The sequence below is a fragment of the Triturus cristatus genome, chromosome 5_2 (genome assembly GCF_964204655.1).
Source record: "Triturus cristatus chromosome 5_2, aTriCri1.1, whole genome shotgun sequence".
In the NCBI taxonomy this organism is placed as follows: Eukaryota; Metazoa; Chordata; class Amphibia; order Caudata; family Salamandridae; genus Triturus; species Triturus cristatus.
Genome location: NC_140588.1, coordinates 838,470,932 through 838,495,185, shown reverse-complemented (window position 1 = coordinate 838,495,185; position 24,254 = coordinate 838,470,932). Strand labels below are relative to the sequence as shown.

Here is a 24,254-nt window from a genome sequence, read left to right as displayed (position 1 = left end):
GAATTGGGATAATGGAGAGTCTGTTGGGTGTGTTTCAGCAGTATATAGTGATTGAAAGAAGAGGGAAAACTGAGTTAAAATGTCCGTATCCTTGAGTTTTAAAATAACGTGTTCGTCATAAATAGAATCAACATTTAGCTTATTATGTTTAATATTCAGATAGTTGGCTAGAATTTTCCCTGCCTTGTTTTGGCCACAGTAACATTTCGTACTAGACTTTAACAAATACAATGAAGCGTTATCAGTGGATTCCTTATTAAACTGAAGTTTAGCCTTTATAAGGGCAGACAAACATTCTTTTGAATTAGATGAGTAGTAGGAGTACTCCAGTCTCTTAATCTCATTAAGGAGATCTTTAGTATGTTTACGTGCTATCTTGCGTTTCTTAGCAACATACACAATGATGAAATCCCTGGCTGAGGCTTTTAAAGGCATCCCAAACGGTCGAAAAGGGCATAGAGTCATTCTAATTAACTAAAAAATATTAATTGCAGAAGATAGTGAAGGAGGATGTAAATGCGGGATACAAAAGGAGAGCGTTATTAAAACGCCAGCGTCTGAAAGAGTTAGCCTTTGGTAAAATATCAAGTTGGATTGAAATAGGGGCATGATCTGACAATAGAATGGAACCAATCTCTGCATTTATGAGGGCTTGGGACACATTATGAGATACAAATAGTCAATTCTTGATTGAGTATGATGGACAGGGTAATAACAAGCATACTCACTAGTAGAAGGGTTACATAATCTCCATGCATCCAGGAGTTTATGTTGGGTGATTGTGTGAACAAAAGATTTATGGGGTTTATTTGGGATAAAAGAGACCTTAGCGTGGCGGACTAGAAAAGGGTCCAAGACCTGATTACAGTCACCACCTAATATAAATTGTCTTCAATACATGAAGTGATTTGTTGAGCTAGAGAGGACCAAAATGAGGAATCACCGCCAGTAGAGGCATAAACAATAGAAAAGAGACTGGAGCACCTCCCAATAATAATTTAACCAATGGCTATTCGCATCGGAATCTTGTGAGATAAATTTAAAAGGAAGTAATTTACGACAAAGAAACATGACACCATTACATTTGCCGTCACCTGGAGAGAAGAACATTTCCCCACCCAACCCTGTTTCAGTTTCAATGACTCAACAGCTGTAAGGTGAGATTCCTGAAGACAGACTATATCAGCTTCTAATTTAGCGAGATGTCTTAAAACTCTCTGCCTCTTAATGGGAGAGTGTAATCCCCTAACATTCCAGGATAATATTTTCAATGTCATGAAATATTAAAAAAGAAAAATAAAGAAGAAAAAAGAATTAAACAGCAAACCAATTCAATAGAATGACAAAAGTACATAGAAGAATAAAAGTAAAAATAAATGACCTTATTCACTACTAAGCAAGGAGAAAAAAATAAAAGAGATGATAAAATCCAACAGTAAAGTAGATAAAAGCACAAATGCAAATGAGCTAAAGTATCGAACATGAGAGAGAATAAGAAGAGTGCAAGAGAAATTAGATGAAAGATTCTGGGAATATGTATGAAGAGAAGAGAAGAATAGAAGAGAAAAATATTGATGACACCTGAAGAGGGCTTCGAAGGATATAAAGAAAAGAGAATAAAGATAAGAAAAAGAATGTATAAAACTAACATACCTACACAAAGAAGGTTCAGGGGTATAGGGAGGGGAGATGGAACCACATGGAACAGACGGTACATCCAGGATTGACCACACAGAGGATGGGGAGAAACACGTTACAGGGATGAGACATCTGTGAAAGCGAAGAATAACAAGTATTAAAATTATTAATGAAACTTACATTAAACAATAGTTCAATAAGTTCAAACAGGGTGACCCAGAACCCACAAAAATGTGATTAAAATGCTAAGTCATATCTAAAGCCGGAAGAGAAGCATATTCAACCTTAGGTCAATTTAAACTATAAGAACAACAACTCATGAGTGAACAATACTTCAAGGGAGAAAGCAGAACCTGAGGAACCTGCAAGAAAAAAACATGAAATTGCATAAAATTTAGCGTTATGCGAGGACAAAAGACCTGAAAACTCCATGGCACCTGTCTTACAAGAGTTTATGAAACTTTGTAGGCATAGTGGATCTTCGTATGTTGTCGTTCTATTGTTGTATGTGACTGTAAAAAGGCACGGGTGAAAGAGGCCATAACGGGCCCCCATCAATCGCAGATCAGGCCTCATGTTGAGAAATGCCTTGCGCCTATTTGCAGTGGTCTTGGCATGGTCTTCTGCAAAAAATAATGTAGAGCCAGATCAAGTGATTCGTTGAGCCGACTTGACCGCTGACAGAACTTTTAACAGATCAGTGTACTCTCAAAAATATAGGATGACTCCTCTTGGTCATAGTGAAGATGAGGCATTAGAAGGAAGACGACCCAACCTATGTGCACGATGAATGATAAGAAGTGTGTCTTCTGGCATATGGAGTAATTTGGGAGGAGAGATTTAAAGAAGGTATAAGGATCTGTTTCTTCAACTCCGCCAGTCCGTAAATGTGCAGGTTATTCCGCCTGTTGCGGTTTTCAAGGTACTCGACCTGCTGCTGGAGTACAGAGACTTCAGAATTGAGTTGAGAAACATTGGTACAAGTTTCCCCTAATAAGGACATGCTGTGTTCAACTGTAGTGAACCTTGTGTTGAGGTGGGACCATTGATCAGTAAGAATTTGTATTTTGGCATTGGTTTCTTCCACAAATGGTCTAAGTGCCCTTATTTCTTCCAGTAACAGTTCGATGGAGACAAGCAAAACTGCTTTAGGCGGAGAGGGAGGGTCTTTTTTAAGGCGTTTAGTAAGTACTTTCCCAGATGGTGTAAGATTGGGATACATTGTTGCTGCAGAATCCTGAGATGGGAGTGCCAGAGAATCCTCCAACCTGGAGAATTCAGTTTTTTGTTGAATTTTTAATAAAAATAAGTTTTGGTTTTGAGTGCGATGAAAAAGATCCTTTCAGTCTGCCCATAGATCTCGAACTAAACACAGACCTTGATATTAATGAGCGCACGACTGCCCTGATATCATCCACGTAAGGAGTATGGACAACAACTCCACAGAGATGAAAGTAAAGTGCAATGAGAGATAAATAAATGAAAGTTACTGCAAAGATGGTTAACCTCTCAGAGTAGCATGTTGTATCAGCGTAGCCACAAAGAATGAGGAAAGCAATCACAAATGTGGATATATGGGCACATATGGTAACAGCTCAAAAGTCACAGGAAATTCAGGGAGACTATGAGGACTTAAATGAAGGCATATCAAATGGTGGAAGAAAGATTAATTGACGTGTCAGAACATCTCCAAGGATTGTAGAGGGGGGCTGCAATTTAGTGGAAGTCAGGAGGGTTGGAAAGAAAGTGGAGGCATTTCCAGGTCGATAAAGGTGCAGACAGGGAGAGCTCCATAATTCAGGTAGCGTGCACAAAATGGCGGCCGCGCTATCGCGGCGGCGAGAAAAAACATTTAATCAAAAATAAAACCATTTCAGCAAGGCGTGCTGGATTACCAAGGGTCTCATTATGTCCAGGAGACCTTCAGATGTGTCTGGCGCTTGGTGTGATCGCGTAAGCTGCCCTGGTAACGCAAAATCACCATGTTGCACTGGAGAGCCTCACCTGGACGCCGTCATGCTCCTCAGGCGCTAAGCCATGCCCCTCCTTGCGAGTGACTTCTGTAGGAGTGACTCCTGACCCCCAGGCCCTGTTCCTAAGATCCTGGAATCCTGTTTGCTGGTTTATTATCACAATATGCAGGATTGGGTGGCTAGACTTTGCGACCATTACTATGGACATGTGGGTTGAATATACTTATAGTTCAACATACTAAATTTTGGTTGTTTCTCATATTTTACTTGAGGGCCTATCCGGTTTCCCTATCATTAGGATTGGGAGGCTGAGTTATGTAATTGTCATGGCTGACATATGCATTATTCGATGACCACGTTCAAACCACAAATTTGTTTTCTTTGTTTTTGGAACTTTACTTTGGTGTCCATCCGGGTCTGTTCACTGTTGGAACAATACAGTTTGGACTTTTCTGAAAAACTAGTGTTTTTGAATCACTTGTCATCGTCTACGTTTGTCCACCGGCCGTATCATAACAATTCGGTAAGGACATCAAGTATTGAGGCTGTATGTCCGCGTTTAAGGTACTGTGTGACTGTCTAAGCAACTGTGTGACTGTATGTGCACATTCTGTCATGCTTTGAGTGCCTAACATCTCAATCATATTGCAGATAACTCCGACACCATTACTTTGAAAAACGGAAAGTCTTTATTGGTGTTGATACTTTACTACATAGACGACATGCTAGTTTTCTTTCTAAAGGTCAGGAACTGTGGACTGACTAGATAATACTACTTTTTTCTTTACAAATTTCGGCATTTGATCAATGTAGGCATATCATCTACATTTCTTTTTTACGCTCTTTAGACTCTTTCATATCGGGAACTTTCTGCATTGCTGTAACTGAACATTTCTGCGCCACTCAGTTCGACAGCTTGATTCTTTGGTAAGCGACTTGTGCATTAGGATATATTTTGTGTCTCAAGGTGTTACTTTTTCACCACTTCTTTATCAATCTTATTTCACTTTGGACTATTTCTGTTTTTACCAACACTATTTTTCGGTGATAAAGCATCTTGCTTCACTTTCTCAAAACTTCTTAAATTACTCTGACCTTTCCCATTCACGTAATTACGTTTTTCGCTATGGGTAGGTTTTTGGTCCTATGTTAAATCTAGCACCTCGGTTTGAGGTTTCTATCCTTCGCTAAACATAGGTTCATAGTTGTCTGTTCACTTAACATGTTTTTAATATGAATAAATCTGATATGACTTTTTGTATGATTTTAACAGCCTTGAAGAAGCCCATGTTTGGGCGAAACGCGTTGGCTGTGGATATGACAACATCATTGTAATAAAGAAGAAACCTGAAAAATTTATTAGCTCTGTGTGTATTATAATAATTGTGTAGTATCACACTGTATTAGCCACTTCACCCTCGCGTTGCCTCTCATATTTTGTGTTTATCATTATTGTTTATGGTCTTTTAAGCGGCTGGCCATTTGAGGTGGGCAACGCACGTATTACTCAAAAGTGACATGTTCAGGCAGTGCAAATGTGCTTAACCTAGCTGCTTACTTCTCATATTTCTAATCCTTTGCTGGGGTTAAAGTCTACCCCTCCTGTCCAAATTGCAAAAGATTGGATTAAGCAACTTTTTGTCAACTTTCTGCCTGAAGAACAGGTGTAGACTCATGCCACTGTCAAAACTTCAGCAGTCAATGTTAAATTGCCGGACGGCCATCACTTGCAGTTTTTTCCACTGAAGGAAATCTGACATTCTGAAAAGTTTCTAAGTCCGAACACAGAAGACTTCATTGAAAGGGAAGGTGAGCTGATGTTGATCGAAATGGAGACCTTCCAGGGCATGAGCACGTGACTTCACTGGCTCAGAGCTTTCCCACCTTTGCTGCTTACCACGCTGGGACTCTGCTCTTTAGCAACCCATCATCATGAAAGCCCCATCTTGGACCACCTTTTCTCAACAAAAATGTCCAAGTCCGAAAGTAACTCTTTGTCGGGGACAAACCTGGTCTTAAAACGTGCCCTTTCCCACCCTAGTGCGGCCAGTTACCCACGGGTGGCACTTTGCACTTCTTAATGCTATTTTTATCCAAAACTTTAAAAATACACATATATATATTACTTAGTAGGTAGTTATAGTTAGGACCTATTATCCATAGGAAAATCGTAACATTCTTTTCCCAATAACTTTGGCGTCGGTTCTTCGCAAAATTTTCAAAACTCGTATCTTAAAAGGGGGGTCCCAAAATGTGTTTTCTCCATGTTAATTCCCATAGGAAACTTTAGACACGGCTACAGCCCGAACTGCTGAACAGAATGACACCAAATTTGGCGAAAAGGTAGTCCTTTGTTCAGAAAAATTCCTTTTTGTTAAATAGTGGTTTCAATATCTGGGTGGAGCCTAACGACACATCTCATTGTGAGATCTGATTGGCTGTCAGCACTTCATCCTAGAATTGCTGGCAGCCATCTTACATACATGATAGTACCCCATTGAAATGCATTGTAGTGAATGGAAGATTTTTAGGGTTACCAAAAGGAGAACTATAAAGGGTGATAACAGACTTTAGTTACATTAGAATTCATTTGTTGATGATACCATACTAATTTCAAGAATTATGGTGTGTTCTAAGGTGATTTTACTCTGTGCAAAACCTTCTGCTGGGATATCATGAATCATGTTTGAGAGAAAACTGAAGCTAAAATGAGAGCATATTTTCTGTAAATTCACATTATCTTTCTCAGTCATGTGAGAATGAAGTCTGTCATTCTCAGTAAATCATGTACATCCAACAAGGGCAGAGACTGTCAGTTGATTCCTTTGTGTTCTACTGCAGCTTCCCAGAGTGTTCTAAAGAACAACTAGAACACTAACAGCCTTACTTATGACAAACGTATGGCACACCTGAAGCCCTCTTGATTGGAATAAACTGGTAACACTTAAAACATTTAATTTAAAAATGGAACAAAATTATTTTGTCATGAAAATTATGGTCAGTGCTGTCGAAAGAAAAATTAGGACATGTTTCAAGTGTGATCTCAAATATCTTCCTGTTATATTTCAACAGGAGTAGCCTGTCTGTTGATGCCTTTGTGTGCTACTGCAGCTTGCCAGAGTGTTCTAAAGAACAACTAGAGCACTAACTGCCTTACTTGTGACAAAAGAATGACACACCTGAAGCCACCTTGATTGGAATACACTGGTAACTCTTAAAACATTTAATTTAAAAAGGAACAAAATGAGGGGGCTCATGTTGTCATAGAAATTATGGTTAGTGCTGTAAAAAGAAAAATTAGGACATGTTTTAAGTGTGATCTCAAATATCTTCCTGTTATATTTCACCAGGAGCAGCCTGTCAGTTAATGCCTTTGTGTTCTACTGCAGCTTCCCAGAGTGTTCTAAAGAAGAACTAGAGAGGTAACAGTCTTACTTATGATAACATTATGGCACACCTGAAGCCATCTTGATTGGAATAAACTGGTAACACATAAAACATTTAATTTAAAAAGGAACAACATGAGGGGGTTTATTTTGCCATAGAAATTATGGTTAGTGCTGCAGAAAGAAAATGTAGGGCATGTTTTAAGTGAGATCTCAAATCCTCTTTTATTTCATTAGAAAATTCTGACATGCAAACTGAAACAATCACTTTCAATACCAGCAGTAGACTCCCAGTTAACTCCCTGGTGAGCAGTAGCTTTAGTACAGTGATCTAATGAACAACTAGAGTGCTAACATTCTGAATTTATGGCAAATGTGTGACACATCTGAATGCCTTCTTGATGGAATCAAAGTAAAAAACTGAAAGCATTTCCTACTGAGGAGACTGCAGTAAATGAGGAAGTTAGGAAACTTCATAACAAATAAGTCTCCCAAGATGGCCACCAGTGAAAAAAGTGCCCAAATGTAGCACAAATATCACCCAGATGTAGCCCACATATAGCCCAATGACAGAAGTCTGCAAAACACTTCTTATTTTTATTTTTTCTGCAGTTTTATATAGTGCAGACTGGTCAGGTGTTGGAGCGTTACATCTTACTTGGACCCTTCATTCCATATTTTGCACAAAGTACATTGAACTTTACAAATCTGTTAACCTGAAGTTGCTCTGAACCGGGCTTTGTAACACCCGTTTTTACCTACTGGTTTTAATTAATTCTCACTGTATTATATTAGGAATGGGGATTTACTGCTTTTATGTACACTTTTATGATCTATGTTTCTAAATCAGATCGAATAAAGTTTAATGAATTCTATGGCAGGACGGAGGCGAAGAATATGAATATCTTTCCTCACTTTATTTGCATAGCAGTTCAAAGAAAATGTAACACAACAATCATTAAACAAAAGACTACACAACCAATGAACTAGTCTCCAAGGCAACTATAGTCCAATTATATCACAGTCCATTGTATATAATATTGTGATGTCCCTTCCGCATCCTCTTTCTTCACTGCTCGTCAGTTAAGTGCATTCCTTACACTCTTGGCTTAATCTGACGTTATTGCTGTTTGTATAGCGGTTTCTTGTGCACGTTATATGTATTATTGCCTTGGTATTGTTTCATATTCCCTGTGCAGCAGGCTCTTGCCCAAGAGCATTCTCCCCCTTGCAGTTTCTCCCACTGTGCGCTCTGCGCACAGTGAAATCCTGTCAGGCGCATCTGGTTCGAGAGAAGCAGCTCCGTCGAGCGCTCCCGCTGGTCTTTACGCGCGTTTGGGAATCCGGTCACTCCTTTAGTGTCCGCTTGATTCCTGAACAACCCTCGCTTAATTTTGACATTAGTGACCAGCGCAACCTGGTGGTGGTAATTGGTATTGCGCCTCAGTCTATTCTTATAACAGCTTCTGGGAAAACCCAGCTGTTGGAGCACCGGCGAGGGGGCTGCCTTAAGGATTTTAAGGGCATTTGTTCTGTGCTCACACCCTCTGCTATCATGTTTTCTCCAGAAGACCATTTTTACTCCTCCTACCAGGAATGTCGTACTTTACTCTTTGGAACCGCGTAGGGGACCAGGCCCTACCCCTGTCTATGTGGTATTAGCGAACCGCAAATGGTAAATGCGGCATGTACGAGTGCTTTACTCGTCGTTCTGGCCCTGAATGCACTGCGTACACGTTATCTTGCTGCACTACGCGGGTTCCATTTTGGAAGCAGTGGCCATCTTGTCATTGCCCTCACACAGGCTATAATGGAGCAAATACGGGCCTCTCAGTACATGTGCTTTTCCGTGACTTCTCGGTGACCTGGGCAGCTGGCTCCGCTGCCCCGGGTCAAACCGGTCTCACGAGCTCCCCTTCCTCCGTCCACCTGTGATTAGCATCAGGGCTCGACCCATCATAAAACCCTTCTCATCCTACACAAACCCCCGGCTAATCTCTTCCACACCTGCTTGTTCCTGCTTTATGACTTGTTTCCCAAAACAGGAGATGCTCATGTTTATTGGGGGGTCTACTGACATCTAACGTGGGATCACAACCTTATTGTGTAAATCATTGTGAGTTGGCCGAACTGGAATGTGGGATGGTCATCATGACTCTGCCTTTTCTTTGTAATGTACACTGTTATATTGCCGTTTCATAAAACTCAGGAATGTATGCTTGAGGCCGAAAAAGGCCTATTTAAGATGTAGTCCGTTCCTATGATTTGCAGCAGTCTCCTGAGAACATACACGCTGTTGTACTTCTAGGATACCTGTCATTGGTCTGCAGCCAATAAACGATTCTTTGACTTCACCCAGAAGACTGTGTGTTTCTGTAGGTCCGGAACAGGGTGAAACCCCGAAGTCATAGGGTGTGTGCCCCTGCACCGCTGGGTCTAAAATACCCGGTACTTCAGTTTGGCGCCCAACTCGGGCCGATTTCAGCGGTACCAGTCCAAGCCAGAGGTTCGTGAGGAGCTTTGTGTGGAAATTCCGGAGGAAGGCCGCCACTTCATCGACCCCTGCATGTCGACGTGGTCCGAAAGTCTTTTCTGCGAGGTTCTCCGCGTCCCGACGGCTACGAAGGACTGCTGCCCTGATTAATCGACCTGTTTTGGACCCTCGACGAGTTTGAGAGAGCGAAACAATCGAGAGAGTCTTCTGGTGACGTCATCGATTAGCAATATTCAGTTAAGTATAAGTGGAGCGTCTCCCATTTGTTTTGGTATCCCTCGGGATCGTTTGGTTTGATTTGGTAATTGGTGATTTGGTGTTTGCAAACCCCAAAGCCAGAGGATTCGTGTATTCACGAGACTATCGTAATCGATAATCCTTTGACGTTTGGATCTAGACTAGTGAGCGAAGATGCCTGGTTCTAGAATATTTGGTAGATTATTCTGTTTAGGTTGTGGAAAAGATTTCCAGCTGGAAGAATCATGTCCGGTTCCTCCGGTTGGAACTCCAACTTATGAGCTCTATGTAAAACATGGCGTAGGCCCTATTGCATATAACGAAGTGTGGATCCACTACACCAGGAAGGACGGTGTTTTAAAATGGCCCCAAAATGGTAGTTTCGATACCGATATTCTAGATAATTTGGAAATTAAATTGTTTAAGAAGAAAGCCCGGCCGGCGATGTTTGACTCTTTCCGCTTATGGCGGAAGGAAGCCAAACAGAAGGAAATTAAGCTAGCGAGAAAGAATAAAAGAGAGAAAGGTATGTCAGTAATGCAAGCAGCTGTACAATTTAGAGATAATGAGGAGGAACAGATGAATGAGCAATTGCACAGACAGCGTAAGTTAGGGATTGACAAATGTTACCCAGCTTTACCACATTCTAAGCAGAATGAGTTAGAAGAAAAGGAGAAAGATCCCCTGATGTCGCATTTGTTGAGTTCGCCACCCCCATATGCGCAAAGTGCTACGGCGCCTCCTCAGCTTGTGAATATGCCACCTCCAGTTAATGTATTGCAGGCTTTGCCGCAACCACCAGCTGCCGCACAACCGGCTTTTATTAATGTAACGCAGCCCCCTCAAGGGCCGCCAGTTGTGCTTCCAACTGCCCCCGTGCTTCCTGTAACCTTGCCTAATTCACCAGCAGCCTCTCCCAACACTTTTCCTTGCACCACTTCGGTACCTGTTTCTACGTCCTCTTTTCTTCCCTCTGTTTTCCCCCCTGTTTCTGCCTCAGCTTCTCCTTCAGCGCGACAGCGTTTAGCTAATGTGGTTACTTCATTAATGTCGCCTCTCTTTGAGTTGTCTGGTGCGACTCCTGGTTTGCAGCGTAAGCAATTGCGTAGTCAGTTGCCTACCTCTGACGAGAAGAACGTAATAGACAGCATGGCACGCAGATGGATTGTTTTCCCTTCATTGTATGATATGGAATCAATTGCTAATGTCTTCCATCAGTGGGATGCCCCGAAGCAGAGATATGTGTTTGAGAAGATGTGCGAAATTCTCTGTGAGGAATTGGAGGATAGTGGTAGAAATCCGAGGCCACGAGAATTGTGTAGAGTAAGGTCCGATTTTGGAGCTGGTATGATTGTAGACCGCGATATAGATAAAGCAGTTGCGGTTGTACTATCCTTCAGGAATGATGAATGTCAACAGTCATTGTTCGAACAGGATGTCCCTGTGGGGAGAAAGGAAAAGGTGCGACAATACCCCATGAGAGAAGTGCCCCCGGTATGGAAGGAAGCGGTTGCAGCTGTCGGTGCTAACCCCGCTGTGGCAGCACATTTCCAGCGTGTTTGGGTGCATGTTCCATGGAAGCGCTCTGAGGTGTTAGCGCTTAAACAGTCCTTGCCTGATCCCCGTAAAAATCCGGCAGGTTATTATAAAGAATTGTCACAAACGGCAGGATCATGTATTATGAATCTGGCCGACATAGACATGTTGTTTGGTAATGTTGTTCCACAGCCCCTATGGGGGTCAATCCGTAATGCGGATCATGATCAAGAGCTGGGGGATACATGGGCTAACATTATTGCTGCCGATGCAAGACAAACTGGTGGCGCGAAACCTGAGCCTTTAGTGGCTGAACTCCCTGGTAGAATCATCACGTATATGAAGACACTAATGCCAGCAATGCGCGTAAATTGGGACAAGTTATCTGCATGCAAGCAGAAGAAAGATGAGACAGTGTCAGACTTCTTTACTAGGTTTGAAGAAACATTTATTGACCACAGTGGGCAGGATATGAGTACTGAGGGTGGCCAACGGTTATTTGTGGATAAGTTTGTGCAGAATTTACTTCCTGACCTGTGTAAAAAGTTGAAAGATTCAGAGAGTTCTTGGGCCGTTTCCTCTTCAGCGCAAATACTGGCTACCGCACAGTATTATGAAAATAGAGATAAAGACGAGAAAGATAGAACAGAGAAGAAAACGAAGGAATTAAAGACAAAGGTCCTTTTACAGCAGGCCTATCCGCCACGTGGAGGTCAGAATAATTATAGACAACCCCAAGGTGTCTATCACCAACCCCAACAGTTTCAGAACAACCAGCAAATGAACGGGTATTATCAACCACGTGTCCCTGTAGGTCCCAACCAATGTTCATACTGCAAAGAGGAAGGTCATTTTAAATATAGTTGCCCTAAATTAATGCAGCGGAACGGTAATATGTATGGCGCAAGAGGTAGGGGTGGTCAGCAAGCTCCTAGAGGTAGAGGGCGTGGAAGTGTTCCCCAAAATGCGCGTCCTCTGCCGCCTCATAATACCAATAATAGCTTTGATCAACAAGCTAATGCGATCGGTAATACGGCACAGTATTATAATAATGATTATTATGCAGAAGATGGTGATGCAGAAAATAATGATTACTAGGACAGCCGTAGACAGAGAGAGGGAGTTGTTTCAGTGCCAGTGGATCAGAGTGGACCGTATGTTGAGGTGACTACAGCAAATGTAACGGAGCCTTTTCTGCTAGACACTGGTGCTGCAAAGAGTTCAATTATGCATTCCAAACTCCCTGGCGCACCTTTGTCTGGCGACATAAATGTTTCCGTAGGTTTTTCTGGCGCCCCTGTTAGGAACCCAATTTCTAGTCCCATGTCACTTTCTGTTGGACCTTGTGAGCTGAAAGCACCTCTGATTCTGACGACAGGTTGTGGTGAGAATTTGCTGGGACTGGATTTGTTGAAAAGATTGCATGCCACGTTGTATTGCTCTCCTTCGGGAGTACAACTTACATTAGGCAAGAAAGTAATTTCCCCAATGTACTTGTCCAAAAATACAATGCCGCCTGAATTGTCATCCCTTCCGGATGCCCTTTGGGCTACTGGTCCCAATGATGTGGGCCTCTTGGAGATACCGCCATACGTGGTGACTTTAAAGGCTAATGTCAGACTGCCACGTATTCCCCAGTACAAGATCTCTAATGAAGGCCAAAAAGCATTGTTAGATATTGTCCACGACTTTATTGATAAGGGTGTGATTGAGGAAACAAGAGGCAACGTTTGCAATAGCCCGATTTTACCTGTCTTAAAGCGAACGGACCCTTCACAGCCACCTGTTTACAGATTCGTGATCGATCTTAGAGAGGTTAATAAGATTGTTGTGCCACAGTTTCCAGTTGTCCCTGATATAACTGCCTTGTTAACGATGATTCCAGCCTCTGCTGAATGGTTTTCAGTGATCGATTTAAAGAATGCTTTCTTTAGCATTCCAATTGCAGAAGAGAGTAGAGACATTTTTGGTTTCAGTCTGGGAGGCCGAAGCTTCCGCTTCAAACGCGCTCCCCAGGGCTACTGTGAGAGTCCATCTATATACAGTCAAGCTTTGAAAGCACAGCTTGATGCACTTGTTTTACCTAGTGGCGCTATCCTGATTCAGTACGTAGACGATTTACTAATCGCTGCGGATACTGAGGAGATCTGTAAAGAAGCCACATTATCATTGTTGCGCCATTTATCCGTTTTTCATCACAAGGTGTCCTTATCTAAGCTGCAATATTGTCGACAAGAAGTGACCTACTTAGGTCATCTCTTATCGAAGGAGGGAAGGAGACTGACCCCAGAGAGAATTCGAGCCATTGCACAGTTGAGTGTGCCAAAGACACAGAGAGAAGTACGTGCTTTCTTGGGCATTACCTCATACTGTAGGCATTGGATCCCTAGTTTCTCCTTGCTGGCAAAACCTTTGTTAGCCTTAACATGCAAAGACACACCGAATCCTATCCCATGGTCTGAAGAGTGCCAGAAAAGTTTTGTGGAATTGCGTAATGCATTATGTTCAGCACCTGTGTTGGGTACTCCTGACTACAGTAAACCTTTTACATTGTATGTGCACGAGAAAGATGGATGTGCGTTGTCAGTGTTAACACAGCCTTTTGGCGACAGACCGCGCCCATGCGCGTATTTCTCATCCACTTTGGACCCTGTAGCGAGGGCATTGCCAAGCTGTCTGAGAGCGACAGCTGCTGCAGCGATGTCTATCCGACAATCTGCTGGTCTGGTAATGGATAACACATTGATCGTTATGGTTCCACATGCTGTAGACACATTATTGAATAGAACCAAGACACAACACTTGACTAGTGCACGCCTATCGGGTTACGAACTTACACTGTTAGCGAATCACATACACATAAAACGATGCAATACACTGAATCCAGCTACGTTGTTGCCGATTCCAGCAGACTCAGATGAGATTGAGCAACATGACTGTCTGTTCAGAACGGAAGAAGAGACGAAAGGAAGAGTAGATCTGAAAGATACTCCCCTGACTGAGTGTGATGGTACTTTGTGGGTAGATGGTTCATGTTTTAAGCTCCCTAATGGTGACACGACTGCTGCATATGCTATCACGACTTTACATACGGTTGTGGAAACTGCACGAGTGCCACATAATTCGGCCCAAGCAGCAGAATTAATCGCCCTCACGAGAGCATGTGTGTTATCTGAAGGAATGAGAGTGAATATATATACAGATAGCCAGTACGCCTTTGGCGTGGCTCATAATTTTGGGCGACTGTGGAAAGAGCGTGGGTTCCTGACGTCACATGGAGCTAAAATTCAGAATGGCAAGTTGGTGAATGATCTCCTTGAGTCACTGACCCTACCGTTGCAAGTTGCGATCATGAAATGCAGTGCGCACAGGAAAGTCACAGACGATGTTGGTCGTGGGAATGCGTTTGCTGATGAGACCGCGAGAGAAACCGCACAGAATGTGAAGACTAGAATGTATGTTGCAGGTCCCGCAAGATGGGTTAATGATGTAGGAATGTGTGAGAATACAATAGAGAGTGTGAAGTCGCTTCAAGCTGAAGCCACAGAGGAAGAGTTAAGCAAGTGGAGAGAGAGTATGGGTAAGTTGGATGAGAATGGTTGCTGGACTGATCTGACAGAACGTAGGCGATGGTTGTTGCCTGACGCGTATGTGCTTCCAGTAGTTACTATGGCGCATGGAATGGCACACATTAGTATGAAAGGTATATGCAAGTTGTTGGCTCCAGTATGGCAGAATGCTGGGATTCCCAAGTGTGCAGAGAATGTGGTCAAGAATTGTATGGTATGTTTGAAGTACAACCCCGGTAGGGGAACCCCAACTCCGGCCGGTCACTTTGCGCCCCCATCATGTCCATTCGAAGTTTTGCAGCTGGACTTTATTCACATGGAAAGATGCAACAACCTGAAATATGTACTAGTGGTTGTTTGTGCTTTCTCAAAATGGTTAGAGGCTTATCCTCTAAAAGATAACACTGCCCTGTCCACAGCCAAAGTCCTTGTGAAAGAGTTCTTCCCCAGGTTTGGAATGCCGAGAGTGGTATGGTGTGATAATGGGAGTGAGTTCGTGGGTAAAGTGATGAAGAATGTATGTGAAGGTTTAGGCATCCAGCAGAAGTTTCACGCTGCAAATCACCCCCAATCAGCTGGATTGGTAGAGCGCTACAATGGAGCCTTAAAGCTCAAGTTGGCTAAAATTCAGGCAAGCACTGGTCTTAAATGGCCTGATGCCCTGCCTCTAGCACTCCTGTCCACCAGAATGACAATACACTCACGAGTGGGACTTAGCCCCTACGAGGTGGTCTTTGGCCGCCCGGCTAATGTATGGGGTGTGCCAAGGCCCACTAAATTCAGTGAGATAGAGCATCCAGTGCTGCTCGATTACCTGTATGATTTGACTGTTAAACTACGTGTTTTGCACCAACAGGTACATGATACTCTTCCCCAAGCTTCCGAAACTCCTGGACACCCTATCAACCCTGGTACGTGGGTGCTCGTCCGGAACTTCCAGCGCAAGAGCAACGACGAGCCCCGCTGGCTTGGCCCTCATCTTGTTCTACTATCGACAAGGTCAGCGGTGCGAGTGAAAGGGAAGAAGCACTGGGTTCATGGTACCCACTGCAAGGTAGTCCCCTTGCCTTTGCCATATGACCGGTGGGTCAAAGAGGGTATCACCGACTCTGAGACAGACACTGTACTCCGTTTCACACCATTCAGTGATGCACGCCTAAGAAACACAGCTTCAGGCCAAGAGAGTGACAATATTCTGCAGGAAGCTGTGCCACCATCGAGTCGATTGGACACCACTGAGCCTGAACTTTTGTTTCGAGACCAGACAGCACCTGGCCGTCTACGTTATAATTTAAGACCTAGGCCCATGGACAAATAAAGATTTCCTCACTATTTCCTTTTTGACATTTTTCACTCTCCCATCTGAAAGACTTTCTTGATTTTTTGTTTTTCGAACCACCATCCGGGTTCTGCCGCAGGGTCGCGGTGTTAAGACTTTGGGGTACAGGCCGAAGACGCTAGGTCGACGGTTCTGGTTGGTCTAGGGCGTTTCCCTGGACTGACAGGCGTACTCCTCAGCAGAAGAAACTCACCCGCCGCGAGCGGCCCGAGTAGAGGATGGAGTTTTTCAAGATGGAGAGACCGATCGAGGAAATGAGCTTTAAAACCAGGATGTGTAGAGTTGTAAAAAGTAAATGTTTTGTCTTTTTGTGCCTTTTTATACTGTGTAGTATTATGATGTTTATTGTAGGACTCGTGTTCTTCTCCGCTCAAAAGCCTATTGCACCCACTCAACAGCCTATATTCCTTTCTACTGCCTCCTCTCACTCTTTTCACCCCCTGCCTGAGCACGAACAGACCAGACGATCGGAGTTCGTAAATAACTCGTTTATCCAGCTCTTGCACCAGCACCAGCTAGTAGTGAATACGACCAATTGCTGGGTCTGTGGGTTAATGCCACATACCATTAACAAAGGTATTCCCTACCTGGTGTTGCCGTATAGTTCAAATGGATCATCATGGGCATTCCAGACCATGTTTCTCTATGCTCTGGAGACGTACTCCCCTCGCCAACCGCGTTCCATCAGACCCATCACCAATAATAAGGCTTTGATGAAAGGAGTTGCCGATATGAGTAGGGATATTGATGCATACTCGTCCATTCCCAAAGAAGAGTTGAGACCTTATGTAGGATGGAACGCGACAGGGTATAGTATTAGTCTGGGTGAAAGACAGCGACAAATCTCATCTCCAATCTGGGTCGTACCCCACATGGGTCGGTTCTGCTTACAGGGTAATGGTCAGAACCCTAGGGCTCAACTGGGTAGAAGTGACTGTACCGAAACGTACACTTTCCCGTCACAGTTTTCCCCAGCGTTTCTAGCTGCCAAGGGTACCTATTTCATCTGTAATGACCGAGCATATACATGGTTGCCCCCTGATTTCTCGGGCACATGTTATATTGCGAATCTGCTACCGCCTACCTTCACTGCTGCCTCTGATTATCACAAGACGAGAGTCGTGAGAGGTGTAATTAGTAAGGAGGACACTGCCGGTCAGGAAGCAGGAGACTTCTTCTTGGGTTTCCTGCCGTTTTGGGGACCTATGGTCAATAGTAGGAACCTGAGACAGCTAACGCGTGTGGTTGAATCCACTATCAATGTAACGGCTGGTGCCCTTAGTAATCTGACAGCTGAGCTCCAAGCGGACCGCCTTATGACTCTGCAGAACCGCATGGTCCTAGACGTTATTCTTGCAGACCGCGGTGGGGTATGCAAGGTCATCCAATCCAGTTGCTGCATTTTCATACCAGACAATGCTCCAACGGTGTATCAAGCCATCTCCAAACTCCACAAAATATCTGAATCCATACACGTGGATAAAGGAGATTGGTCATTGATGGGATGGTTCTGGGAACTGATATCTGCCTGGGGTTGGAAAGTCCTGATGGTCATTGGAGTGATTTTAGCCATTCTCTTCCTGTCCTGTCTGTGCATACAGTGTGCTCCTGCGATGTGTGGCCTCTGTGCTACCTTATGTATAAGGAAGCCTGTATCGAGAGACGAGCTAAGTAATAGGATGATGCTACAGCAACATCTCCATGACTTTGCGGACATTGACCTAGACTCGGATTAAGATGAGTATAGTGATTGCCTATGTAAGGGCAAAAGGAGGGTCTGTCGTACTTTACTCTTTGGAACCGCGTAGGGGACCAGGCCCTACCCCTGTCTATGTGGTATTAGCGAACCGCAAATGGTAAATGCGGCATGTACGAGTGCTTTACTCGTCGTTCTGGCCCTGAATGCACTGCGTACACGTTATCTTGCTGCACTACGCGGGTTCCATTTTGGAAGCAGTGGCCATCTTGTCATTGCCCTCACACAGGCTATAATGGAGCAAATACGGGCCTCTCAGTACATGTGCTTTTCCGTGACTTCTCGGTGACCTGGGCAGCTGGCTCCGCTGCCCCGGGTCAAACCGGTCTCACGAGCTCCCCTTCCTCCGTCCACCTGTGATTAGCATCAGGGCTCGACCCATCATAAAACCCTTCTCATCCTACACAAACCCCCGGCTAATCTCTTCCACACCTGCTTGTTCCTGCTTTATGACTTGTTTCCCAAAACAGGAGATGCTCATGTTTATTGGGGGGTCTACTGACATCTAACGTGGGATCACAACCTTATTGTGTAAATCATTGTGAGTTGGCCGAACTGGAATGTGGGATGGTCATCATGACTCTGCCTTTTCTTTGTAATGTACACTGTTATATTGCCGTTTCATAAAACTCAGGAATGTATGCTTGAGGCCGAAAAAGGCCTATTTAAGATGTAGTCCGTTCCTATGATTTGCAGCAGTCTCCTGAGAACATACACGCTGTTGTACTTCTAGGATACCTGTCATTGGTCTGCAGCCAATAAACGATTCTTTGACTTCACCCAGAAGACTCTGTGTTTCTGTAGGTCCGGAACAGGGTGAAACCCCGAAGTCATAGGGTGTGTGCCCCTGCACCGCTGGGTCTAAAATACCCGGTACTTCAGTTAGTGGAGGAGGAATGGCCCCCCCAACATCTCCCTCCAGCTGTGGACCAAGCCCTCTCTCTGGCTATTTCTAGGGCGCTGGCTCCTCTTAGGGATCAGGTTGATAAGCTGGCGAAAAGCATCCCTGGGGTGTTCAGTGACGCAGATCTGGTGGTGGCGGGTCCCAGTAGCTCCCAGATGGGGCATAAAAGGACCGTTAAGCATAACGTGGGGCACTTGGAAGGATTTGATAAACTTACGGAGACCTTCCTCAAGAATGCACAAACGCTAAAACATGTACCCTGCGGAGGGGAAGAGGAGTCTGGAGAAAATTGTGACGCTGTCACCACTATTGTAGACCCCGACGGCGGGTTTCCCTTAGAGGGAGAGGGTGTATCGGAGGACGATTTCTACTCCACTGAGGATAAGTACTCGGGGCGTTCCTGGCATCCAGATTCCCACTCCACTCGGGTCCACTCGGACATGTTCGAACCTACCCAAATTTACCATCCTAGGTTGGCGGAGTGTACCCCTGACACCAAAGTGGCAGAGTATGTGGTGGGGAAAATCCATCAACCCCTTGAAAGGGAGGTCAGGCATAGGAAGAGGGGAGAATGCCCCAGGCCCTCACTGAAGGGGAAGGTGGGACACATGCCTGAAATTGATGGGAAACTATGTACCTTTTTCTCCAAGTATATGAGGGATCCCAAGAAAGGAATTGATAGGTCTTGGACGTGGTAGGGCCCTTGACCCAAATTATTCATTTGGTGGAGCGTTCAAAAGAGTCAGCATCTCCTTTGTCCACGGATATTGTGGCTGGTTGGGCGCACTACCCTAAACCCTAAAACACTACCCCCAGCACGATACCCTACACTACCCAAACATAACTGCGCTACCCTAAACCCTAAAACACTACCACCAGCACGACTCCCTACACTACCCAAACACCACTGCACTACCCTAAACCCTAACTCTATCCCAGCACAACCCCCTACACTACACAAACACCACTGCACTACCCTAAACCCTAAAACACTACCCCCAGCATTACCCCTTCACTACACAAACACCACTGCACTGCCTTAAACCCTAAAACACTACCCCAGCACGACCCCCTACACTACATAAACACCACTGCACTACCCTAAACACTAAATCTACCCCCAGCATAACCCCCTTCATTACCTAAACACAATTGCACTACCCTAAACCCTAAAACACTACCCCCAGCCTGACCCCCTTCACTACCCAAACACCACTGCATGACCCTAAACCCTAAACACGACCCCCTACACTACACAAACACCACTGCACTACCCTAAACCCTAACACACTAGAACCCAGCATGACCCCCTACAGTACACAAACACCACTGCACTACCCTAAACCCTAAAATACTACCCCCAGCACTACCCCTACACTACACAAACACCACTGCACTACCCTAAATCCTAAAACACTACCCCAGCACTACCCCTACACTACCCAAACACCACTGCACTACCATAAACCCTAAAACACTACCCCCAGCACAACCACCTACACTACACAAACACCACTGCACTACCCTAAACCCTAAAACACTACCCCCAGCACGACTCCCTACACAACCCAAACACCACTGCACTACCCTAAACCCTAAATATACCCCCAGCACGACCCCCTACACTACCCAAACACCACTGCACTACCATAAACCATAAAACACTACCCCCAGCATGCCCCCCTGCACTACACAAACACCACTACACTACCCTAAACCCTAAAACACTACCACCAGCACAACCCCCATACTACTCAAACACCACTGCACTACCCTAAACCCTAAAAAACTACCCCAGCATGACCCCCTACACTACCCATACACCACTGCACAACCCTAAAACCTAAAACACTACCCCAGCACGACCCCCTACACTACCCAAACACCACTGCACTAACCTAAACCCTAAAACACTACCCACAGCACGACCCCCTACAATACCCAAACACCACTGCAATACCCTAAACCCTAGAAAAAAACACCCCATGCCCAATCCCCCTTACCACTCACTCCTCGTGGTTCCTCTCTCCTCATGGTTCCTGCTTCACGTCATCTCTGAGGGGTGGTGCACGTCATTGTGAGGAAATGCAACAGCCTCTGTTTCCTTACAACAATGTGGATCGTCTACATGTTTTTTAGAATGCATGGTCATTTACAATACATACCTTGACAACAAAATTTGTTGTAAAGGCATGCATGGCAAATGACCATGCGGTCTAGAAAAATGTGTAGTTATGACTTCACAATGTGTAGTAATGACTTTGTGATGTACCATGCATGCGTGGTAATACATGCGTTGTAATGGTATCACGAAGTAAAAAAGTCGTTGTAATGGCTGTTTACCGATCGAAGCTGGCCCATGTTCTTCAGTGAGACGTTTATTTGATTAATTAAGGACTATTAACTAGTGATAATACAATGCCCACAGTACTCCGCTTTGACGACGTAGCGGCACAGTCCATTCAGGACAATACAACAAGTATTTAAACAAGTGGGAGTATCACGTGCACCCTTGAATTGCCATAGCCTATGAGGAAGGAGTTTGTTGTACTCCGAAACGCGTCGGGCAAGTTTTAATGGCAAAGCTATATCCGTATCGACTTGCAGATCAGCGTGCATACCTGAATAAATGCTTTTTGCAGTCCACCGGTGTAAGTATATACATATATATATATATATATATATTCACTGAAAAAACCATAGGTTTCACACACGTTATAGTTAGGAATTAGCATTTAAAAAACCTTGCAAATTCACTGAAAAAACCATAGGTTTCACACAAGTTATAGTTAGCTGTACATTTCACTCGTAAAAAACCAATGAAATTCCCCCGTTATAGTTAGTGCAGGCAACTATAACTCACGCGACCGCAATCCTCTGCTGATGCTAATACTGTATTTAGACACTTATTTGCTCATGTCTTCTTCCATTAAATTTTAGCTATACATATATTACAAATATTTTTGTTTCATAAAGACACATATGTCATCAGCAGAGGATTGCGGTCGCGTGAGTTACGCGGGATGGGCCATGTACGTACGATGCGCTTCGCGCACCGTGCGCACATGGGGGACATATTATGTGCTTCGTTGTGAAAGGTATTCATTTTTAGTTTCCTTGATTTATATATGCCATGCACAAATGGTGCCCTGCGGGCACCATTTGCACACGGGCTGGGGAAAGTGTGGATAATTTTTTTTTTTTAATAATTTTAACCGTACGCGTACGGTAAGCGTAATCGGCGATTTTTCGAAAAAAATTAAAATTGTTTTTTTGGCCTTGGGGGTTGTTGGGGGACACCTATATCGATGCTGGGTGGTTAAGAACTAAATATACTACCCCTTTAGATGTTTTTTGACTTTGTTTATGCTGCCCCCTCAGAGTGCGAGAGAGAAAATGGCGGCCGCCGCTTCCTGGTTTCGACCGATTCGAATGTTTACTTAGATCGAACAGCCAATCAGAATCGCGCTCGCGCACGTCACCGTACGCGTACGGTAAGCGCACCGTAAGCGCACCGTAAGCTGGCTCAGATATATATATTGATTTAAAGGCTATTTTCTCAGAATCTACTGAACAGATTTACACCAAACCTACAAAAGGCACTTCCTTGACCTGTAGACTACCTCTCTGCCAAATTTCAAGGAACTCTGTTCAGCAGTTCGGGCTGTAGCTGTGTCTAAAGGTCCTATGGAAAAATGCATGGGAAAAACGTGTTTTGGGACCCCCCTTTTATCTCAGCCCCCGCTTGACAAATCCCCCCGAGACTTTCAGGGTAGGAGCGGAGCGCAGCGCCCCACCTATTTTGAAAATTTCGCGAGGATTCGTCGACCGGCGCCAAAGTTATTCAAAAAATAGAATGTTGCGGTTTTCCTATGGAAACAGGGTCCTAACTATAACTACTTACTGGTGACCGCCAGTAGGTAATATATATATATATATATATATATAGATATATTTTCACTGAAAAAACCATAAGTTTCAGGAGCGTTATAGTTAGTTGACTTTTTACTCGTACAAAACCATTGAAATTACCCCATTATAGTTAGTTCAGCTAACTATAACTCGCGTGCCTGCAATGCACTGCTGATGACGTCACATATTAAATCACTCATGAAATGGTCAGTGATATCACTCATGACATCACTGATGACATCTTAAATGACATCACTGATGGCATCACTGATGACATCATCCAGGGAATGTGTGTTTTTCTGAAAATTACATATGTTTTATATATGTATATCTCAGGGTCGATGGAAGAATAAATGGGTATATAAGTGTCTAAATGGATGATTTGTTTTTGAAAAATTGATTGTATAACTGACTGATTAAGTGTATCTTAGTGAATACATGGCTTAGTGAGTAATGTTTAAATATGTAAATATCTGTATCAGTCTCTCACTTTGTGTATAAGTGGCTGCATGGGTTGGTGAGTAGCTACATAGGTTATTAGTTGGTTTTTTGAGTATCAGTATGAGTGTCTGAGTGTCTGTATGGTTCAGTGGGGAGTATTACGTAGTGCATAGGTGCATGAATGAGTGACTCACTGTTTGTATGTGTTGAAGACAGCATGTGTGCAGGACTGTATGGGTGGATGAGTGTGTGCATGGGTGTGTTAGTGAGTGAATGACTGTCTCAATGGTGTCTTTATGAGTAACTACATATGTTTTAAACTAGTATATGTGACTATTGGTGTATATAATAGAGTGTGAGAGTGAGCGATTGGAAGAGTTCCTGTATGAATAAGTATGTGTTTCAATAAGTGATTGTTTAAAAGACTAAGTATGTGTAAGTTTCTGTAGAAGTAAGTGTGGTGGTGTGTGTATAACTGTATATGCAAGTAAATGGATGTTTGATTCTTTATTACATGAGTGACTATGTGTGTGAGTAACTCTATGGATGAGTGGCATTGTGTAACAGGATGTATTGGTGTATGAGTACATATGATGAGTGAGTACATGTATGAGTGACTGTATAGGACTGTTGGTGAATGAGTGGATGTGTAACCCCAACACAAGTTCTGCAGCACCACTATCTAGCCATGGATTGCAATATACCGTCAACAGGTCCAAAGGTAGGAAAATATTTGGCATCCCTCAACGAAGAAGGCCTCTTCAACTTAAAAGAGACACTTGATTCAAATGAACAATTAACAAGCACTCCTGCACAGGTACGCTCTATGGAAGAAGAACCTGCCAAACTACTTTCCATGCTAAACAACTCTAATTTGGTGGAAATCTTGGAATTATTGGAATCCAAGAGTCAGGAAACAAATCCTCTAGGAAATAATTTGCAACTAGATTTAAGCAATAAAACTCCACAGGAAAGACCTAAAACAGCCGTATTGACACCTCTAAATTCACCTGGCAAACTAGCCTCCCAGAGCTTAGGACCTGTGGAGGATTTCCAAGGCTCCTCCAGA

At 43.8% G+C, this 24,254-nt stretch overlaps 1 protein-coding gene across 1 annotated transcript in view; it reads right to left on the bottom strand.

Annotated features, from left to right (window-relative positions):
• Positions 1-1,512: 1,512 nt before the first annotated feature.
• The window catches only part of LOC146829326 (uncharacterized), a 197,126-nt gene continuing 174,384 nt past the window's right edge, over positions 1,513-24,254 (bottom strand). The window contains exons 4-5 of the mRNA XM_085606469.1: positions 1,654-1,770; positions 1,513-1,591 (exon numbers count right to left, since the gene is read on the bottom strand). Coding sequence (XP_085462595.1) covers positions 1,513-1,591; positions 1,654-1,770 — 196 coding nt within the window. The remainder of the gene's footprint in view (positions 1,592-1,653; positions 1,771-24,254) is intronic.